Here is a 21,625-nt window from a genome sequence, read left to right on the forward strand (position 1 = left end):
CAGAAACTGGGAAGCGAAGGAAGGAAAAGAATGTTCAAATTGATGGCCTAGAAACTGAGATTCACGACTTGGAGAGGGCTGGAGGAGAGTCGCTTAAGCAAGAGCAAGAACTTAGGAGCAGGATAAGACTCAAAGAAAAAGAGTTGAGAGGTGTAATGACTGATCAGGCACGGTTGCAGGCCATTGCAACGCAGAGGCGGGTCTACGAATTGAGGGACAAGGCGAACAAAATGATAGCCTGGCTGGAGAAGCGAGACGGGGACCGTAACTGGGTTCCAGGAATCCGACCGGTAGAGGGGGCTGCACGAGACACCAGTTTAGACATTGTGGAGGCGTTTGTACGATACTACGAGTCTGTCTATCAGTCGCGTACTGAACGGCGAGAAGGGGATTGCGCTGAGTTTTTGCGAGGCATAACATTGCCTACCTTAGACCCAGATGATAAGGCGACCCTGGAGTCAGACATTTCTGTAGAGGAGGTAGAAGCGGCAATGGGAGATTTACAGGCGGGGAAGGCCCCGGGCACTAACTGGTTCCCAGCAGAGGTGTTTAAATGTGTGTCAGGACGGGTTGCCCCACACATGTTACATATGTTTAACGAGGCCAAGCAAGAGGGGATGTTACCGAGAGATCTCCGGTCTGCCACGATAGTAGTCATACATAAGCCTGGAAAACCGCAGGATCTCTGCAGTTCTTATAGGCCCATCTCACTCCTTAATTACGAAACCAAAGTCCTGGGTAAGATTCTAGCCACTAGACTGGGGGCGGTTATTCAGTCCTTGATCCACCCAGATCAATCGGGCTTTATGCCCCATAGAAATACTCAGCTTAATTTGAGACATCTGTTTGTGGTGCTCCAGGCTGTGTCCAGGGGCCCGGCTGTACCGGCGGCGTTATTGTCCCTAGACGCCCATATGGCTTTTGGCAGTATTGAGTGGCACTATATTTATGCGCTATTGGCCAGGCTGGGCTTCAGAGATAATTTCAGAACGTGGGTGCGGCTGTTATATACGGCACCGCTTGCGAGGGTCCGGGTCAATGGTGCTCTCTCGAGGGAGTTCCAATTGGGGCGTGGCCCGAGGCAGGGGTGCCCGCTTTCCCCGACGTTATTTGCCCTAGCTCTGGAGCTGTTGGCAGCCTGGGTACGGACGGATCCCAGGGTACGAGGCATCGATTTATGGGGAGGTTGGGAGGAGCGCATATCACTATACGCTGATGATGTCTTATTATATGTTCAGGATCCGGCTGACTCCATCAGACGACTCGTGTACATCCTGCGCTCCTTTGGCGACTATTCGGGGTACCGCATTAATTGGGACAAGTCATTGGCCCACTTGCTGTCGGGGCCTCCTCCAGATTTAGCTGGTGATTGTCAAGGGCTGGTGTGGAAGGAGTCCTTCCGTTACTTGGGTATCTGGATCACAGGGTCAGAGGAGGAGTTCGTTCACATGAATTTACAGGCTCAACTGGAGCGACTGCGTGGGTATTTCGCCCATTGGAGTACCCTCCCGCTCTCCTTGATGGGGCCTGCTGTCTTATTCAAAATGATCGCCCTTCCCAGACTCCTTTGTTTTGCAGAGTACTCACTTCTCGGTCCCAGAGAAGATCTTCCGGGTGATCGATGCAGAGCTGCGTACGTTGCTATGGTGGGAGGGGGCTGTCCGAGGATCACGTTGAGGAAATTGCAAAGAGGGGTCTGTGAGGGAGGTTTGGCTGTTCCGGATGTTAAGCTCTATTATTGGGCGGCGCAGTTGATCAACATTAACGGTTGGGTGTTCGCCCTGATGGAGGAACCGGCTTATAGAGTGGATCGTATGGTCCTGGGCGAGGGCACCTACCTGGATGCGCTATACCGTAGGAGGGGGTGTAGGTCCCATCTGCCGCCTCTGGCAATAGCGGTTGTGGAAGCGTGGAGGAAAGCGACTAAATTGTTGTGCTGGGAGGCAAAACTTACAGCACAAACCCCGTTATGGGCAGGGAACTATCTCTCTGAAGTATTGAAACTGCGAGATCTGCGTAGGTGGAGTGTCATTGGCATAGATGTGTTAGGAGATGTATGGAAGAGAGGAGACGTGTTACCCTTTGCTGACTTGCAGGAGGAATTCCAGCTGGGGACGGGGGAGTTTCTCCATTACCAACAGTTCAGACATGCTATCCTTCGCCACATTCATCACGGGGATCAATTGCCAGAGTATGCCCCACTGGAGGATCAGTTGTTGTTGGACCCAATGGTAGACAGGGCCATTTCCTTCACGTATAAGAAGCTTATTAATAATCTCCCTGACCCCCTGAGGCCTCTACGAGAGAAATGGGAGTCTGAGGTAGGGCTGTTGGAAGAGGATGATTGGAATGAAGCTTTGCAGAGCCCCCGGGAAGTGGCGGTACGCGCCCGATTTAGACTTGTCCAACTACGCATCCTGCATCGCTCCTACACCTCACGCACGACACAATACCGTATTGGGTACGTTGACTCACAGTTTTGTCTGCGAGGTTGTGGTGAAGTGGGCACCTTCTTCCATATTTTGTGGGACTGTGCTCGGATCCGGGCATATTGGTCTAGCCTGGAGGATATCATGACTGAGGTGGTTGGTGCGGAGGTTCCTCTGGAGGCCCGTTGGCATATCCTGGGAGTCACAAGTGAAATTACATGGCCCAAATGGGATACGGTCTGGTTAGCATTGGCAAGCATGGTGGCCAAAGCAACTTAGCTAGACTGTGGGGTAGCGATGTTGTACCCACAGTGGAAGAGTGGGAGAATGACCTCCATTGGTGCTAGAGGGTGGAGAAGGTGATCTATAAGAGCAGAGGATGTCCAAGGAAGTGGGAAAAGATCTGGGGAGCATGGAGACTGTATAGGGGGGAGGTGTTGGATACTCAAACTACTTCTGTTCCTGAATGATATTGTACGTTTTTCTATGATTCACTATGCAGGCCGTGGTGTTTGTGTTGTCATTTCTGCATCCATCTGTCGCATATATGTCCGCCCGCAATCAAATGCTGTATGGTATGTTATTGTCACAGAACCTCATTTCTTAATAAAAAGATTAAAAAATAATTAAATAAATAAGACCAATAGCCAGCCCCTTTGGGTACTTAGGCCAGTAGATGAGGAAGTCACAATGGTGACACTTGAAAGAGGGTTATCATAGAAATTAGTTGACCTGCAACATAATGTAATATGTACACATTTATTAAATACTTATGTCTTAACATAGGTAGTCTTGCTGTAATCCAGGTTTAGTGTTTTACTTTATGGGACCTATTCTCTCAACTATTGTAGTTGAGAGCAAAACTCTGGTTACTTACTTGTTATTACACACAAGAAGGGGTGGAGAGACTCAAAAAATATGGCACCACAAAACAGAAAAAAATATAACTGTTTTGGAAATACTGCCCTCACTCACACACCGAAGTGTGTGACATGCTTCATCATTGGGTCTGCTTACAATACGCCCTGGTGTAGCCACACTCAGGACGGAGCATAAGGGAGGGGGTAAACATAAAAGACCAAAGGACACAATACAAAACCAAACAACATATATGTATACACAAAAAACGTGATCAGTGAGGGTCACCCTGTGACGAGAACTGGTGTGCGACAAAGTGCAGTTAATAAGGAAGTGCTTTAAAACTGGTTTGAGGATACCAAACAAACCTTTATTAGTAGGTTCCGCAACCAGGATTAAAAAGAAAAAAGGATGGGTAGTATTTCAAAGAGGAAATTAGAGTTCTCAAAACACCCCTCTTAATACCCCTTGTGTCAACATCAGGACGTATGTCGTTACCAGTCCTGATGTTGGCCTAACCACAGTTCGGTCGATGTGCCAAATGACTGATCACACAAGATTTCAATTAAATTATCACGTGTGGAGGGAATCCTAACAACACGGTAAACAAAAACTGAAATAATAAATAATCCTCAATGAGTGTGTTGTATGTAGGTGCCAGAGAGTTACAAACTTCTTCAAGCCACCCCATCGGTTATGACAACCTGTACCCTTAGATTGGTCCACTACAACAGCCTGTGAGGTAAGTAAATTCGTCACCCCTGGCTACGAGTAAAAGAATGCAAAAAGAGGTATGTACAATGCTTCAAAAACGGATCTCTACATATATCTAAGTCCAAACAATCTTTCCAGTGGTTACATTTACAAGTATGTATGTACATACCACACACGTCACTGTGACATTTGATTGCTCCCATTCATGTACTCACCGAGTTTATCCAAGTAGTAAACTCGACATGGCTCCCTGCAGGAAGGTATCCCAAGAACACAACCTGTATCCCAAGGAACAAGACGAATGTACAAGAATCACTAGAAAGCTCTTGTTATCATTCATGACCAATAAATAAGCCCCTGCCACGGACATCACCAACATCAAATAAGCAAGGCTTGGGTTGCGATGTAAGCCAAAGCCAGCCTGTACAATTGAGGCTACATGAGCCAGTAGCAGCGTAGACAGCCCCCCTGTGTAGCCTCCTTACTGTTCCGAGGGAAAATCCTCAAAACAATGCCTGCTTACGGATCACCGCATAGTCAGAAGCTGCTTCGTGAGTGGTATCAGATAACGTCTAGCTCCGACGTTACCATTGGTTACTGGCGCCCCACCTGACAAACGCGTCGGACGTAATTACGTCCCTCGCGTTCCGTGAGGGAAACGTGGGAAATAGAGCCAAGGTCGCGGCTTCGTGCAAGGGACCGAGCAGCAGGACTAACACACTCTGCCAACTGCATAAGTGCACCCAAGTACAGCGTGTTGCGTGCCGCATGATGGTAACATTAGGAACTCAGTCCTAGTTCACCAAACGCTAGAGGCATATGGCGAAAATACTATGCTCCTCCCTTCCATGTAAATGTACAAAAACGGGCACACAGCAAACAAGAAAGGCCAGATTCACCCACAAGAAAGGTAGAATTGTGGGTTAACGGCAAACCACCGCAACTATAATGTAGAGGAAGAACAATATTACTATTCCTCAGTACTCAAGCATGATGTACCATCCCATAACTGAGATGGCACCCAGCGGAAAAGAACAGGAAAAGACTGATCCTACACCTAGCACGATCGAACAAGGCATATGTGTGTATATCCCTGATCACAAGGGTGAGACGGAAATAGAAATCAACATCACCAGAGAATGCCCCAGTTGTACCCCCACAACCAGAAGCAACACGGGCCAGGTTAATGTGATGCTAGAAGTATTCAAAAGTAGCTGTTCAAAAAGCCCCAATATCAAATCATCTATTGTCTCCCCAGAGTTTGCCAAGGAATGTCATCATTGAGGCCAGTAATATGGCTTCCGAGGCGATAAACCCATTTCTGTTCTCGGAGAAGCAAAATTCGCTGATCGTCTGCCATATGTTGTTTGGTTTTGTATTGTGTCCTTTGGTCTTTTATGTTTACCCCCTCGCTTATGCTCAGTCCTCAGTGTGGCTACACCAGGGCGTATTGTAAGCAGACCCAATGATGAAGCATGTCACACACTTCGGTGTGTGAGTGAGGGCAGTATTTCCAAAACAGTTATATTTTTTTCTGTTTTGTGGTGTCATATTTTTTGAGTCTCTCCACCCCTTCTTGTGTGTATGAACATGATTTAGGGGGTTCGGGTTGGTAGAGTTGTAGATACGGTTGACCCTCTCCCTTTTCTTGTGTTTAATGATACTTACTTGTTATCACATTATTTGTATCGCACATATTATATCAGAGCGCCTCACTAGAGAGTAGAGCAAGTCAGATAACCAAAAATGCTATTGTGCTAGCTCACCTTGGATCCACGTAAGCACCACCATTACCATTTGTTCTTTGAAACTGGTGGAAAGGTCTGGAAGTCCAGCATACTTTTCACTTATAAAATGCTGCATTTTTTGCAAAGAGTACCAGGTCCATCCCATGGATGAAAATGTCCACACCGCCTGGCCCACGAAGAGGAGAATTAATATAGGAGAATTATCCTTATAAAATAAATAATTTGCCATGCATTAATTTTTTATCAATCTTAATGAAGTGTTTTATTTTGACCGGTGTGAAAGAGTATTTATCAATCTGGTAAAAAAAAGATCTCAATACAATACTACCCATATTTGCAATGATATACAACATAATGATTTTGCCATTGTTTTTAATTTTCCCTTACCTTTTCAACAGGCTGTCATGAAGACGTATGCAAGATCGTGGAACTGGCCTGTAAACATAATGTCTGTATGATACCATTTGGTGGTAAGCGGCCATTTTCTTCTGGATGGCGTTGGGTTTGCTGTTTTAGATATATCTTCCTGACTTGGTGCTTTGGCTCAAATGCCTTTTAAATGTTCAGAATGTGAGTTGAGACAAATGTAATAAATACATTCCTCCTTCAACTTTTTCGATAATTGTTGTTTGATATATTCCGTAAAGAGTTTTCCAAATATTGTAGTTAATTTTGTGACCTGTTGCGAGGAAAGTTTGAATTTATTCCAAATTTCATTTTTGGAACAAATGAGTCCTTCGAAATTCCTACCCCCTCACATTAGTTCACTAAACTAGATAGCGCTCCCCTTCTAAACGTAACACCATTTAGATGTGTTTGTTTTCTAAATCACATATATTGAAAAGTACATCCTCATCTAACTGCAAGTAGGAATGTGAGTCAACTTGAAACAGCAAGTTCACATTGTTCATTTTTTTTTACAGGAGGAACCAGTGTCTCTAATGGTTTGGTGTGCCCTGAAGAAGAGAGAAGAACCATTGTTTCACTGGACACTTCTCAAATGGTGGGTTATAAATTAGTAGTCTCCCGTTAACAAAGGTTTATACAAATGCCATTACTGTTCACCAATTTAATATTACCCATTAGGTCATATTGCTAAGTAACTGTTCTCAGAGACGCTGCACAAAGTGAAGTCCTTCATAGGTGTACAGAAATTTAAATGCAGAAGCAGGAGAATGTTTCCATGCTTAGTACTACTGTATTTGGGGAGGAAGGATAGCTGCAGTCTGTGTATTACCATAGCATCTGAACTAGAAGTTTTTTTAGCATGACTAAGTTTCTCTGAATCCCAATTTTAGGTTTTACATTTTTGTGCATTTTCTTCATGTGCTTAGCCTTTTTGTGTGAATTTTGCACTTGAGAGAGTGCTTCAGGAAGATGTCAGACAGGGGACTGATCAGCACATTCAGCCGGTATCTTGTGTTTTCAGCATTAGAATAAAACTCATTTTTCTCGTACAACCCCGACAACCGCCTACTACCTAAGCATATTTTGTATAATTTTCATGAAAATAGTTATTTGAAAAAATTATGCAATTTCACCAACCCCTTATGTAACTAGTGATTCCAATGAATCCCCAAAACGGTTTAAAGTTGTCCCCAAAACTAATTAATATTCAGTCATATATGATGAGTTTGCCTCTTGTGGACCTATATTAGACGGCACTGGTTTAAACATTTTGTAAATTTTGCTATTTTTAAGTCTCTCTCTATTTGTTAATTTTTATGGTCTCGATCTATAGCTTTAGCTGTCTGTTGTTAAAGAACTGTTGCATTTCATACACTATGCTAAGAGTCAACTTTAGGCCACCCCCGCTCATGGTTCGATGACGTTCATTTCTCTTAGTTCCTTTCTCCTCATTCAATGGCTTTTCTTCCTATTCTTTGGTTTGTCCCTCCCCTTGGAGCTTTTCTCCTTACCATATTTCCGCTAGGTTGGCTTACATCCTTCCACGGCTGACATGATGTGACTACATTTTTATTTGGCTTTTGACAGTCCATTGAAGTTCATCACTTTCATCACTCTTTCTCGTCCCCTGCTTTAATTTTTTTAATAAATGTATTACCTTTTTCTTCAATCATTTATTTTGTCTGCCAGCTGCCCTAAACTGCTGGGCTGATGGCGTTTAGACATATGCACCTGACCCTCACTTTCTTCATTTTTTTTTCTCTATTTAGGTGCAGAATTGCAACTAGAGAATATAAAAAATACCAATTTAGTTTCTCTAGACATCACATAAAAATAGTTTAGCAGAATCAGAGGAATCTTAGGTGAGTCGCAAAGCACCCACCATGACCTCACCATCTTCCCGTCGCCTCATTCTGTAGGGAAAGATAGATGTGGTGTGCTCCATATCTAAACCAAAAAATTCACACCGTGGACCCCAAATTGTGTCTTGTTTCTTTAGGCACCGTCTAGCTGGATAAACGGTCTTCTCTATCAATTCCCAGTGCTCCATGCCCTCAGCAATTCCACCACAGTAGAGCTTCTAACGGACCTCCACATTTTACCCATATAACGCTTGACAATGACACATTTCATATGTAGCAATTGTCCTGCATATCCAGATCCATCCCACTCCCCACTGGTGCCAAATAAACATGGCTTTGGAATAAGGGCATCCGTGATCTTCAGCACTCTTCGAAGACGATGGGTAATATCCTTCCAATAATTTTGAATCACTATGCAATCCCCACCACTTGTACCCAATCTGAAGCTATATCTTTGCATCTTTTGCACATTGCAGTGGTTAGTCAACCCATGCTCCAAAATCTCTTGGGTGAGTAGGACCAATGCAGACATAATCTGGATGAGGCTCAGGCGAGACGGTAGTGTGACCTTACAGGGAGCCATTCTGGCCTCAACCCTTTCTTCAACTTCCGGATGTCCTATGTCCCTTTCCCATTTTTTTTGTTTAATGCCGTGAAGTGATCGGTGGTGTATATTACTAGTGATTTATATATTTTGGAAACTGTGTTTCTTGCCATAGGCTGCAACACCTTTGCTTGCAAGGGTTTGAATGCAGCTAAAGACAATAGAGTAATGCAATATTGATCTAGTGCGTGATGCAGCTGTATGTATTTAAAACACAAAATTGTGATTTCTGTCGATTTGTTTTATTCTTAGGGTCACGCATGACTTTTAACGGTCTAGGTCCCCAAACGCTCCCCTGTTTGGAGATGCCTTTTAAATCCTATTGGCTGACCCTAAAGCTGTGACACTTGAGGTAGCATCTTACTGACCCATAGCATAGTGTTTCACTGGTGTTAGTTTGTTTTTCCTTCCTATCCACATGAGCGCCGCCTGCCAGCACCAAAGTACAATTCTAGTGGGTAAGGGTAGATTTTGTGGGTAGAGGGCAACATAAAGATAATGAATTAATGTTGACTCATGGAGTACAGCTTTTTCCCCTTATTGAGGGGTCATCCATATTAGCGATACACTAGTCATTAATGTTTAGAAATTGATAGGCCAGGAGTATAGACAGACATCTGCCATGCCCAAACCACCATTCTAGGTACACTGTATGCATCTGAGCCAAGATCATGTTGCCTTCCCATACAAAGGTCAAGAATAAAGATGTAATCTTTGTGAAGAAACAGTTTGGGATAGCGTAAGAGTAAATGAACATCACATATAAAATCTTGGGCAGGGCAGTCCTTTTATAAAGGGCTATTCTGCATATGAAATATACAGGTAGGGTGTCCCAAGCACAAACTTCTTGTTCCAGCTTGGTTGGGAAAGGGACTAAATTGAATTCTCTGCCTTGTGTGGAATCTTATATTATATGTATATTTAGGTACTTAAACCTCTTTGTTGGTGTGCTTATTTGTGGGGCTTGGGACTTGGAAACCCTGGGGTCCCAAATTTGGAACATCGCCGACTTCCCCCAGGTAACTGAGACCAGATGCCTTCTGTATAGATTCTGAGCATGCATTATTCAATAGCCGTTCCATATTTTGTGTTTCAAAAATAACAATAGGTCCTCAGCGCATAGAGCCACATTAACCTCTTTAGCCCATTCTATGGGAAGACCTTGTATCAATCGATCCATTAGAAGGTCCTCCATAGGGTACGCCAGGGCGTCGACCCACTGCCTGTCTCTGCAGTTAATCGCTTCAGGTGTTGCATTCAGCTTTTACATATAAATAAATCATCTCAGATGGTTTGTTTGCATATAAACGCTGTAATGTCCTCTTGGCAGCAGAAGAGGGCTTCACTACTTGTATTGCGCATGTGTCAGGTGAGGACTGTTACAGCCCTGCCTCACACAGTCACAATACATATCTGGCATGCTGTACTAGCGTCACGCAGTGCGGAATGTCAGATAATGGAGCCTCAAGGCTTGTCAATCATGCCCCCTTTTACTCTATCAGAAGTTGGAATACAGAAAATAAGTTTACCTCTAACTATAGCCACGATTCTGATTAGGTAGAAGCTCTTTGACCTAAATCTGATGAGCTGCTTGCCAGTTATGCCATTCGAAAATCGTGGGCCCTCCTGATAGAGCATTCCAGCTTGTGCTGAAGAGGCCTAGCTCAGGTATGTTTTTTTCTTTACCAGTTTTACTTTGTATGAATGTGCGTGTCCGTGTATGTTTGTCTGTGTGCTGGTGACTGTGTATGTATGTCAGCATTCTTGCCATCGTATGCATGCCCCGGAGTGTATATGTTTAATATAAATTAGTGCACCTCATATGAAATCCTGCGGGGTGTGAGGTCTTGAGCCCAGTGTATAGCGAGGACTCAAGTCTGTTATTAAGCTGATATGTAAAACTAGTGAAATAATCCACAATGTATATTAAAAGACCTGTGAAAAAAACGGGTTGCCAAACTAGTGAAAGACTCTGACTGCAGCTTTAACAGAGCTTCCGGATTTTTGATTTCATGCGAATGGCTTTTTTTGTTTTGATGATGATCCTTTTTATTTCTTTTTGAAGTCACCACCGCACAAACCAGAATGCAAAGTAAAAACTCTGAAACAGAGGAGCTGCTAGCTCTTGAGATTCAATGAGTGTAGCTACTGATAGCGCAACAGGTGCAGTTGCTCTGGAATCCCATACTATGTTGGGCCCTCTTCACCCCTGTTTTCAAAGCAAATCCTGGTCAGAGAGGTCCATTTTTAGGTCAAGCCCTGAGCCAGTGCGCAAGCTCTGCTCTGAGGTTGATCTGTGGTAGTTTATTACACGAGGTAAGCCCCGCCTACTCCCTCGCCCATCTTTTTCATTGGCTTGGGACTTTGCCCTTCCTAAATGTTACCTTCTGATTGGTTTATAGGCTTGTTAATCCCTCCTTATGACGGCCATGTCATCATTTGTATCCTTCCATGGATACTGCCCCTTTACTTTGAGTTTGCACAGTATGCATCATTTAGATTGCGAGCAGTATTTTCTTTAATGAGGTTCTCTTACTGCCCGTGCCTTCTCCACCACTCCCGCAGTCCGTGCCTTCTCTACTAAAGAACATCATCTGGCCATGGAGCTTGCCACCCGCTGTTAATACGTCATTAAGGACAACTCAAAGGTGCCTGATTCACCCGGTGCTTCAATGCTGTTTGTTTATTTGTGCAGGCCGCAGCCTCGCCCGGCGATGATCAAGCAGTCACATGTGTAGTGGCTGGACGGGGCCACCAAAGAGAACACAATGTGTTTTTGGTGCTTGGCACAGTTGTAGTGTAGACAATATATTCCGCTGTCCATGCCGGAAATTGATAGTACTAAGAGGTACATTTCCGCGGTACCCACAAACAAGTGTAAAAAAAACAGTTCTCTAAAATATCTGTTATGAAAAGCACTGTTTTAGAACAATGAGCACAGGTTTGAAACCGCAAACAATTCCAACATTCTAATTTGTTTTTCTCCCAGATTGGGTATTAGTGCATTGTCAGCAGCATTCTATTTTAATAAACCTAGGGATCGTACAATTGCATCTTCCAGTCCAGCTAGAGCGTGTGTGTCCTGAGGCGGAAGCCGGTACAAGAGAGTGTTTTGTGCAGCTAGAAATATAATTTATTTTAAAACTCACTTCGCCTTGAATTTTATTTTAGTCACTGTTTTCATTTTCGGTACCACTATTTTGTACTCGATTGTCTGAGCGCTGTGTGCCCTTCTTGAGCTCGTTGCTCTGTTGTCAGCCACACTGCAGCCGATTAGGTTCTGCCGGGGTACTGCCTCAGACGCCGCCATCTTGGGCGAGGAGCAGGCGAGCGGTCTAGTGCTCGGCCCCTCACACCCTTGGGGGTATAAATTCTTCATTTCTCCCGCGCGTTTCTGACTACTAGAGCGTGTGTGTCCTGAGGCAGAAGCCGGGACAAGAGTGTTTTGTGCAGCTAGAAATATAATTTATTTTAAAACTCACTGCGCCTTGGATTTTATTTTAGTCACTGTTTTCATTTTCGGTACCACTATTTTGTGCTCGATTGTCTGAGCGCTGTGTGCCCTTCTTGAGCTCGTTGCTCTGTTGTCAGCCACACTGCAGCTGCCGGGGTACTGCCTCAGACGCCGCCATCTTGGGCGAGGAGCAGGCGAGCGGTCTAGTACTCGGCCCCTCACGCCCATGGAGGTATAAAATGGCTAATTCATCTAGGGAGCGCAGCGGGCGTGCCGGCGGTGCGCCAAAGGCACGCCTAAGGCAAGCCCGTCTGCGCCCGTCCGCGCCGGACTCGCGCTTAGCGCGGGAAACTATGCCCATTTTCAAAAAATACACTACTCAAGAGCGGAGCTGCTCAGGATGGACCAATATCCCTGTAAACATTTGGAAAGAGCAAACCATGTAGATATCTTCACTACCTTTAGCTGCGTCTCCTGTGGTTTTCAGACGCTTACTAATTCTTCCTCTTTATCACATAAACTGCTTAACCCGCACCTGGCCACGACTGAGTGTCTTACTTTAAATAATCATCAGCAGACTGATAACAACCATAAGTTTGGGTCAGAGCGCCCGGCCAGTGGGAAAAGAATCTTGAATTGTATTTTGCTGAACACTAGATCAATGGCTAAGCATAAACATGAAATTGAATCACTGAATATTGACCACGCTGCTGACCTAATGTTACTAACAGAAACGTGGGCATCTGATGCCTCAGGCCCGGACTGGAATGTTGCAGTTCCTGAAGGCTACTCTGTAGAATATGTAAATAGATTAGGAGCAGTGGGAGGTGGAATTGAGATAATCTACAAATCCTACCTAAAAGTATTCGCTCTCCCCCAACAGGACCTGGAGGCCGAAGCCATGAGCTTTAAAATTAAAGACAATAACTGTTTGATATTCTCGGGCCTGCTTGTGTATCGCCCCTCCCGGTCTAAGAGCCCCTTTTATTAGAGCATTACATACTTACCTAGAAACTACCTCTGACTCTACCACATACACTATTTTGGGTGATGTAACTTCTATTTAGAAGCAAATAACGATTCTGATTCGACTACATTAATTTATAATTTTCTTAGCTTTGGCATGAATCAATTAATCTCGAATCCCACTCACACTGCAGGACATACCCTTGACGGTATTTTCACAAACAACGATCATATTAAAGTTATTTCGATCCAACCGGTTCCTTGGTCCGACCATAATGCTATTTTCTTCAATTTGCTATTAAATAACCTTGTAAATCATCGAAGAGGTCTTACGCTCCCTGAAAAAATACGCTCTTGGAAGAAGCTCGAACCCACTCTTTTAGCTAACATACTTGCTAAGGATCCCCCTGTATTTGAGCTTGGTAACACTGAAAATGGAGCGATTAAATTCCATAATTGGATTAGCCATGCAGTCGATGAGTTGGCCCCAGTGGAAATTAAAAAAAACAGAAGACGGCCCGCAACTGCACAATGGTATTCTGCAGAGGTGAAACTTATAAAACTGAAATGCCGGTGACTGGAGCGGTTGTGGCGTTCAGACTACAGTCATCAAAACAAACTAAAATACACCAAAGTCTTGCATGAATATAAGTCAGCAATAGTTCAGGCAAAATCAGCCTATTTCACAAATAGAATTCAAGCAGCCTCCAACACTTACAAAAAGCCCCGTGATATAGTCTTCAGTCCCAACCAGAACTTTGTGACGAGCATCGCTACCTTCTGTCAACAGAAGGTCCAGGCAGTCTATGATGACCTTAGCAGCAGATTCACTTACTGACAACAGTGAGACTACCACTCTGACTACTCCCAGCTACTCCTGCTTCCTCTACTAGAGGAGACGCAGGTGATGGACTTACTCACACAGATGAAATCAGGATCCCCACTAGACCCCTGTCCACCTCATGTACTGCATATGATTCCAGAGACTGTGACAGCTGTCCTGATACCCCTATTAAACAAGGTTATCCTCTTAGGTGAATTCCCCAGTAGCTGGAAGAGACCCTGAATCCGGCCCATCCTTAAGAAGGATACGCTGGATCCTACTGAACCCAAGCACTACCGGCCCATATCCTGCCTGCCCCTACCAGCCAAGATTCTGGAGAAAGCCATGAATCAAGAAATAATGAGATATGTAGACCATAATAAGCTACTAGATCCTTCACAACATGGATTTCGACCCTTTCACTCAACAGATTCTGCCTTGATCATGGCAACGGAAAACATACGAAGGACAATGGATGAGGGTGGTAGAACGACCCTGATTTTATTAGACCTAACAGCGGCATTCGACACCGTTAACCATTCGGTCCTGTTAATCCGACTAAGAACCTTAGGCTTTGCCGGCACTGCTCTGACCCTTTTAACATCTTTTCTGGATTCCCGAATTCAACAAGTGCACTGGGAAGGTCTTCAATCTGACGAATTCTCCCTCCCGTGAGGGGTTCCCCAGGGCTCGGCACTATCGCCTACGTTGTTTAACCTGTATGTCACTCCTTTAGACGCCCTAATTCAATCTCATGGCCTACAATTAGTGTCGTACGCCGACGACACACAAATTGCAGTGTCGGTATCCCAGTCAATTGAAACTACAGCAGAGCGTTTCAGGAACTGCCTCCTTGGTGTAAAAAGCTGGATGAGTCGTAATTTTCTAAAGTTAAACACGGATCAGACCGAATTAATTGAGTTCGGCCAGAAACCTTCCGTTTGGAGCGACCTTTGGTAGCCTCCTGAGGCGGGTTCCTGCCCTAGTCCAGCAGATAAGGTTAGGAATCTTGGTTTCATGTTAGATAAAGACCTCTCATGTAAGGCGCAAATCAACCAGGTGACCTCCACTTGCTTATATACCATCAAGGTTCTTAGAAAAGTCTTACCATACATCCCGCCAACATTAAAAAAGACGGTGATGGGTGCCCTGGTAATGTCCCGAGTGGACTACTGCAATTCACTCTACTTGGGCACGGGAGAAAAACAACTGACCAAGCTACAGGCAATTCAAAATGCTGCAGCCAGGGTCCTGCTGAATCTACCAAAGCGTCACCCAACCTCTAAAGTCATACGTGAACTTCACTGGCTTCCAATTAGGCGCAGAATACAGTTTAAAGCCCTTTGCCTGGTCCTCAAGTCCTTGAATGGCAAAGGACCTGACGACCTCACCAAACTCCTTCCTCGATATACACCATCACGCACCTTGAGATCAGCCAACCAGGACTTAGTATGTCAGCCAAGAATAAGGAGAGCCCGATGGGGTGGAAAATCTTTTTCTTACCAAGCCTCCAGATCATGGAACTCATTGCCCCCCCGCATTGCGCTCACAAAAATCTAAAATGTGCTTTAGAAAGGCATTGAAAACCTGGCTTTTCTCCCTGCCCTAAACCTGCTCTCACCGCTTTCTCTGTCCCATAGCGCCAAGACGCCGCGGCAATCGAGCGCTTTATAAATATTTCAGTCAGTCAGCTGTCAGGCCTTATTCATACTATTGACTTTGAATGTGTACACTACAAGCATCATTTTAATTATCCACCTACGCATGCCAGATGCAGCGTGATTCAACTAATTAGTACTAGTGGTATAGTTTAACTTTCATGCCACTGTCCAGGCCTACCTGCAGGTCACTTTTATGTTTTGCATGAAGATGTTATTGTTGACAGGCTTATGTCCCAAAAGAGCTTAATTTGCTTCATAAAATCATATAAAATTGCCGTATGTTCATCAGTTACTCTTGACTCCCTGGATACTCTGTTATAGTGTGTATTTAATTTTGTGATCCTTTTGTGTATTCTAATACTGTGTCCCTAGGTTGTTTCACAAAACTGTGGCACAGTGTAGATATTAATAGGAAATTGAAAAGAACTTTAAATACAAATCGTTTCCTAAAATACTGATGGTTGGAGTGTTGTTCTGAAAGCCCTGCATTTTCTGCAAAACGGTACCAACTGATCTTTTGCTAATTTCATAATCTCCTTTTTTTCTCAATTTCAAATATTAAAGTTAGCACTTTCAGCCATACAACACATTGGTTAAATATGTGAAGAAATATGAAAGGCCATAGCAGCAAGGAATTTTAATTTAAATTACCTTTTGAAAAGAACCGTTTTCTAAATTTTTTGCTTACGTCTTCTACGTGCCAGTATTTGTATTGCTGAGTTATATGTTTAACATTACACAGTTATTTTCATATCAGTCAAAACAATAGAAATTAAATACATTGGGGTGAAACACCTTGTAGTCCAGAAAATGTACGAGTGTTTCACTCAACAAAAAGAGAATTATTACGGCTGCTTCAAATTTCGGTAAAGCCCCTGTGTATTAATCCTTTGCACAAATAACTTATCATGGTCCCCGAGTGTCAACAACTACAGCGACCATTGTTATTTACAAAGGGATAATGCATTACGTATTTGGCACACACATTTATTTTTACAAATCATCAACAAAAAGAAGAAGGAAATTATGTTTCTTTTATTTTGAAAAGCCTTCAAACTCATAGGACAGTTGGAATATCGGGCATCGCCACATCTTCCGTACTTCCGTTCCAGCTGGTCCGTGTGGGCCCATTTCACTTGCACACATCGCCCCATGTTCATTGGGGACAAACTAAGCCACACTTAAAATGACAGAAGTGGCTCGATCATTAGCAACACGAGCTTACGTGGCTGCCCTCCATCTTGGAGATGGGAATTGACAGCTGCCATGCTCATGCTGTATGTGTTCTTGTATTCTTTCATAATAAGCCACAACTGCTGCAGTTCATAGTCGATTTTTTTCTCAACCACACCACTATTTTACTATTTTGGTACAATAGAGTTTCGGGAAAAGCTTAACTTTATTGGTTTATATACCTACCCAGGACTAGTCGTGCATTTTGGATTGCTGATATTAATGACAAGAATGGAACTAGGAATCCGATGGATTGTACTTCATAGATGTGACATGAAGGAACTTAGATGGTTGCATTTATATATTTGTTTATTAAATCATTTACATTGTTTTTTATTTGTCCCAGGATAAGGTGCTACATAGCTAAAATCTTATAAGACCCAAACAGTGTGGCCTATTGGCTATGCCAATGCTTGTTCTTGCTTGCATTAGGGCCCAAGGAGGCTTTACTATGCCAGTGTACTTTTGTATTTTGTAAATTAGGGGAACAATATGATCCTGTCTTCACAGTACAGGTTCTTGATGCAGTTTGTAATGTTCACCGTCTCTCCTCTTTGCGCATTGTCAGAGATCAGTCAGTCAATACTGACGTAGCACAGGCTTATCAAAAGGCTGTAATAGAGGCATTGTCCTCTCCTAGCAACTGAATTACTTCTGTTAGTATTTTGTTTTGGCAGACAAACCCAGTGAAGTGCATAGTTTCTGCTGCTACATTCTGACCTTTTAGTATATTTCAATAGTTCCCCCTCATATCAACTTGTTGAACCTTTGGGAAACTAGATAAGTTAAGAAAATGCCATGAATATAGTGGTTAGCATCTGTGTTATTTACAAAAATATCTTGGGGAAGGGGAGAAGCCCAAACTCACCATAGCTCATTATAGCCACTCGGGATCATCTAGTGTAGGCCTTTATGCCCTACCTATTTGACAATTCACCAGCTGCCACTGTACTGTAATCGATCCACCCTGATCCACAGTGCAAGAGGTTGTATCACCAAGGCGAAACAGCATTGGTGAAAAGGACAGACCTGCATCATTCCATGTTCAATAGGGAAGGAATTTGACAACACACGGCTTCATCCATAGGTATGTCCGCCACCCGCATCAGGCCACACCCCTGCTTGCTGCTCTTGGGAGCTCATTCTACCCCTGCCTCTGGGACTCTCGCGGGCACTCCGATGACATCCCCATGTGCCCTAATTCCAAGAGGCAGTGTTGTTCTAGGGTGCAGCACCTGTGTTGTGGTAAGTTGCTGCTGTTGGGACGCTGTGCCAGGGTCGGATTGGTAAGGCGGGCACTCGGGCAGTGGCCGAGGGGCCGGTATCAGAGTTACAGTTGTGGGCTGCTTTTTTGGGCAGCCTAGGCGATTTGGGAGGTATCTAAGTTGTTTGGATGCCGCCAGTGGCCCAGTGTGTGCCGGAGTGGCCTTTATGGAGGCAGATCGGCGTTCATTACCTCACTTTTAGCAATGGGATGCGGTGTCACTCCCTATCTCTCGATGGCCCGGCTCTTTCATGTATGCTTATTGAGTGGGGGTAGGGGGCCTGAGCAAAAGTGGCCTCACTTGTTTTCAGGTATGTCCAGTGTGAACGAATCCGTGTATTTTTTAAATCTAAGTAAAGTTAAGAAAACATGCCTCTGTCAGAGACTCCCCCACCCCTTTCTTTTGATAAAACTTTGCCGTAGCAGTGTTTTGCGGAAAGGTAATATGCAAATGTGGGTCATTTTTTTTTTGTGTGCTTGGGCCGATTAGTGTGCTTTGGATATCTGGTGGCCTACAGAAATGGACCCTTCCCTGCAGACTGTATACAAAACTGGGTGTGAAGTGGGAGGCTGACCTCTCATTCTCGACACAGATACGTCAGTTGACAGCTACCTGCTTTTGTAAACTGAGGAATTTGAAGAAATTTCTGCATCTGCTGCCAGAAGAGTGCCGGAAAAGCATAGTACATGCCTTAGTGGCATCTAGACTGGACTATGCAAATGGCCTCTACCTGGGCCAACCAAAGTACTTGATCAAGCGCCTGCAGGTGGTGCAAAATGCGGCTGTGAGGCTGATCAAGCGAGTACCTTTTCATGAACATGTTTCTCCACATCTAAAAGCGTTTCATTGGGTCCCAGTGGCCAAAAGAATTGAATTTAAGGCCTTGACACTGGCATTCCGAGCCATGCATGGCAAATGCCCCAACTATCTAAAACACAGGTTACGTGGATATAAGCAGTCATGATCCTTGAGGTCCAATTCACAATTTTTACTGTGCATTCCCTGTTTCAAGAAGTCGCTTATGGGGGGCAGATCTTTTGCGTTCAGTGCAGCAAAACTGTGGAATTCTCTGCCCAGTAACTTCCGCACCATAGAAACTGAGACCCATTTCAGGGGAATGGTTAAAACCTGGCTCTTTGGGGCAGATTAGGGTCCGGAGGCTGGCCTCTGCTGCACTACTGTCCACTTCATTGCCCGGACACCTCTGTTTGAGGTAGCTGTCGCGCTTTATAAGTGTCCGTATTATTATTATTAATCCCAATCCAACCCTGGCTGTGACTCTTCTCCGCCACGGAACACCCTCTGGGTCTGGCACTGCTGTCCAAGTGCGTCCATGCTATGCCTCCTTCTGGGACGCCTCAAGCCACTCCTCTCTAGCAGGTGTATCGTCCTGGATATCAATCATGGGAGCCAGGTATTACAGCTCAGCCATGCAAGAGCCATTTTTTCGTTCTAAGATTAGATCAGCCAGGATGTAGTCAGATTTGGGGGGGGAAGATAAATTAGAGCGAGATTACCACACACCTGCCATTGTGCCCGCCCACCTTTATTTCTTAATTTATTATTCTACGATGGAGCAATCACTTGAGACTAAAGTAAAAGCAAATTATCAGAAAGTTTGTCGTGCAAATTTGCACAAGCATTCAGTTCAATTCAAAATATCTTTATTCGAATATAAAATATCCATAAAAACATATTAAGGCAAAGAGGTACAGTTCGTTTAGAACAATGACTAAAATGGACCACAATTTACGGAATGTATCATATATTCAAAATCGATAGGGTGCGTTTAACAAAATTACAATGATGATATGCAATTCTGACGACCTTCATTTAATACTCATAGTTCTTCGTGACCGTACAGCTGACTTCAGGAATGAACCAACAGGGAAAATGTATTTATCTTCCTCTAGTTTAAACACTTCCGTGTAGGCTGCCCTGAAGTTGAAAATGGCGTGTTTTTTTAAAAAGGGTATCAAAAAGCCTTTTGTGAATTTAGAATAGAAACTACAAAAGAATTAAAAAATGCAACATTGTTTGATTACAATTTGCATTGCATGGGCAGGGCAGTGCATCAAGATCAGTAATGTAGCCCAGAGGGAACCATAATACATATTTCATACATAGTGCCTGCCCGTAGGCGAAATAGCAGCCCTCTTTCCCAGTGTCCTATAGGTTTTAAAAGGTATCTGGGAAGCAAGTGAGAACAATCCTCTATGGGCATATACCTTTCAACTGAGGTTTTCTTGATTTCTCTCTGATGCCTTTCATCACTATACTTTTTATACAGTGCCTCTTGTATCACCTTTTTACTAATTGACTCGGATTGGATTGGGTTAGAAAAAATACGCAGTTGGTTCACGCTAGTAAGGCTATTTTTTACTGCAGCGAGCAATGGTATGCCCCCACCCCTCTCACAACTAAGGCAGTCAATTATTATGTCTCTATTGAGGGTTGATGCGCTGTTCTTCTTCCAAATTGCGACCCAAAATAGTGCTGGACGTGCCGTAATATAATCTTCAATATTGGGGAGTTTCAGTTCTTTGTGGCACACATACACAGAGGAGGAAATCGGGGCAAGCATTGCAGCCATTATACAACGATTTATTTTTTAAAGAAACATCAGAAAAGCCATTCCAAGTTGGCCGCCCACCTGTATACCCATGTATAGCAGCTGTCTTGGGGACAAATAAACATTTTCAAAGCCAGTAGGTTTCAGGGATGATACCAGTTGGCTTTGGGAATGAATGTTTCTCTTCTTTCTCCTCTGTCTTTCTTACTGTTTCTTTTTTTCCCTGTTGTGCATGTGCATATGTTTGGATGTATTAGGATGTATGGCTAGTGTACATAGCTAGGAATGTTGAGAGTGCTGCACATGCTTGTCATGAAATGATAAAAGATTGTGTTAACAAAAAAAAAAACTATAGAAATTGGAGGGCGGCTCTCAATTATATGGGACTGAATGGGCCAATCGGGTCTGCAGGCCCTCCATAGATCATGAATATGATTTTCTTTGCAGAAATGTGTCTTCCTTTTTAGGTCTTGGATAGAGACTCCTTTAGCTGTTTTTATCCAAACCTGTTGTTTCCAATACATACCATTTACTTAGAGGGGGCTTTGGGTCTGCCTCTCTCTTCTGACTGGATGACCTTTTTGTCTGTCATTGTCTCCTACTGATTCAGTGGCTTTTCTCCCTATTCTGTGTGTCCCAGCAAGGAGCTTTTTGGTCTCGGTGTACTTTTTGTATGGATAGTTTCCTTCAACCGGTGTTCTCCAGTAACTAATCTTTGTTTTGCATGCTGCTAAAGCAGCATTTTCTAAGTCTTGTGAGCTAAGCTGTGGTGTGTCAAGAAAGTACAAGCAATAAATTAAGATGCCTTTAAATTCTCTGTTTATCATGTTTAAAAGAGAGAAGTCAAATGCCAGGCTATTTATTTTGACAAATTACTACTTATTCTTTTAACACAGAGATTGATGTTTACTTTTCTTTCACTGACTGGAACATGAGAGGAGTTTTCAAAGTGATTTATGTGAGAGTCTTGACTGAGTACAGGGAGTGTGAAAGGAAAGGCTGTAGGATGTCGTTTTTGAACTCATTTC

At 43.8% G+C, this 21,625-nt stretch overlaps 1 protein-coding gene across 1 annotated transcript in view; it reads left to right on the forward strand.

The window, feature by feature from the left end:
• Positions 1-21,625, forward strand: part of AGPS (alkylglycerone phosphate synthase) — a 760,022-nt gene that overhangs the window by 220,902 nt on the left and 517,495 nt on the right. The window contains exons 6-7 of the mRNA XM_086956197.1: positions 6,148-6,219; positions 6,673-6,752. Coding sequence (XP_086812323.1) covers positions 6,148-6,219; positions 6,673-6,752 — 152 coding nt within the window. The remainder of the gene's footprint in view (positions 1-6,147; positions 6,220-6,672; positions 6,753-21,625) is intronic.

The sequence above is a fragment of the Lissotriton vulgaris genome, chromosome 2_1 (assembly GCF_964263255.1).
Source record: "Lissotriton vulgaris chromosome 2_1, aLisVul1.2, whole genome shotgun sequence".
NCBI classification, from domain to species: Eukaryota; Metazoa; Chordata; class Amphibia; order Caudata; family Salamandridae; genus Lissotriton; species Lissotriton vulgaris.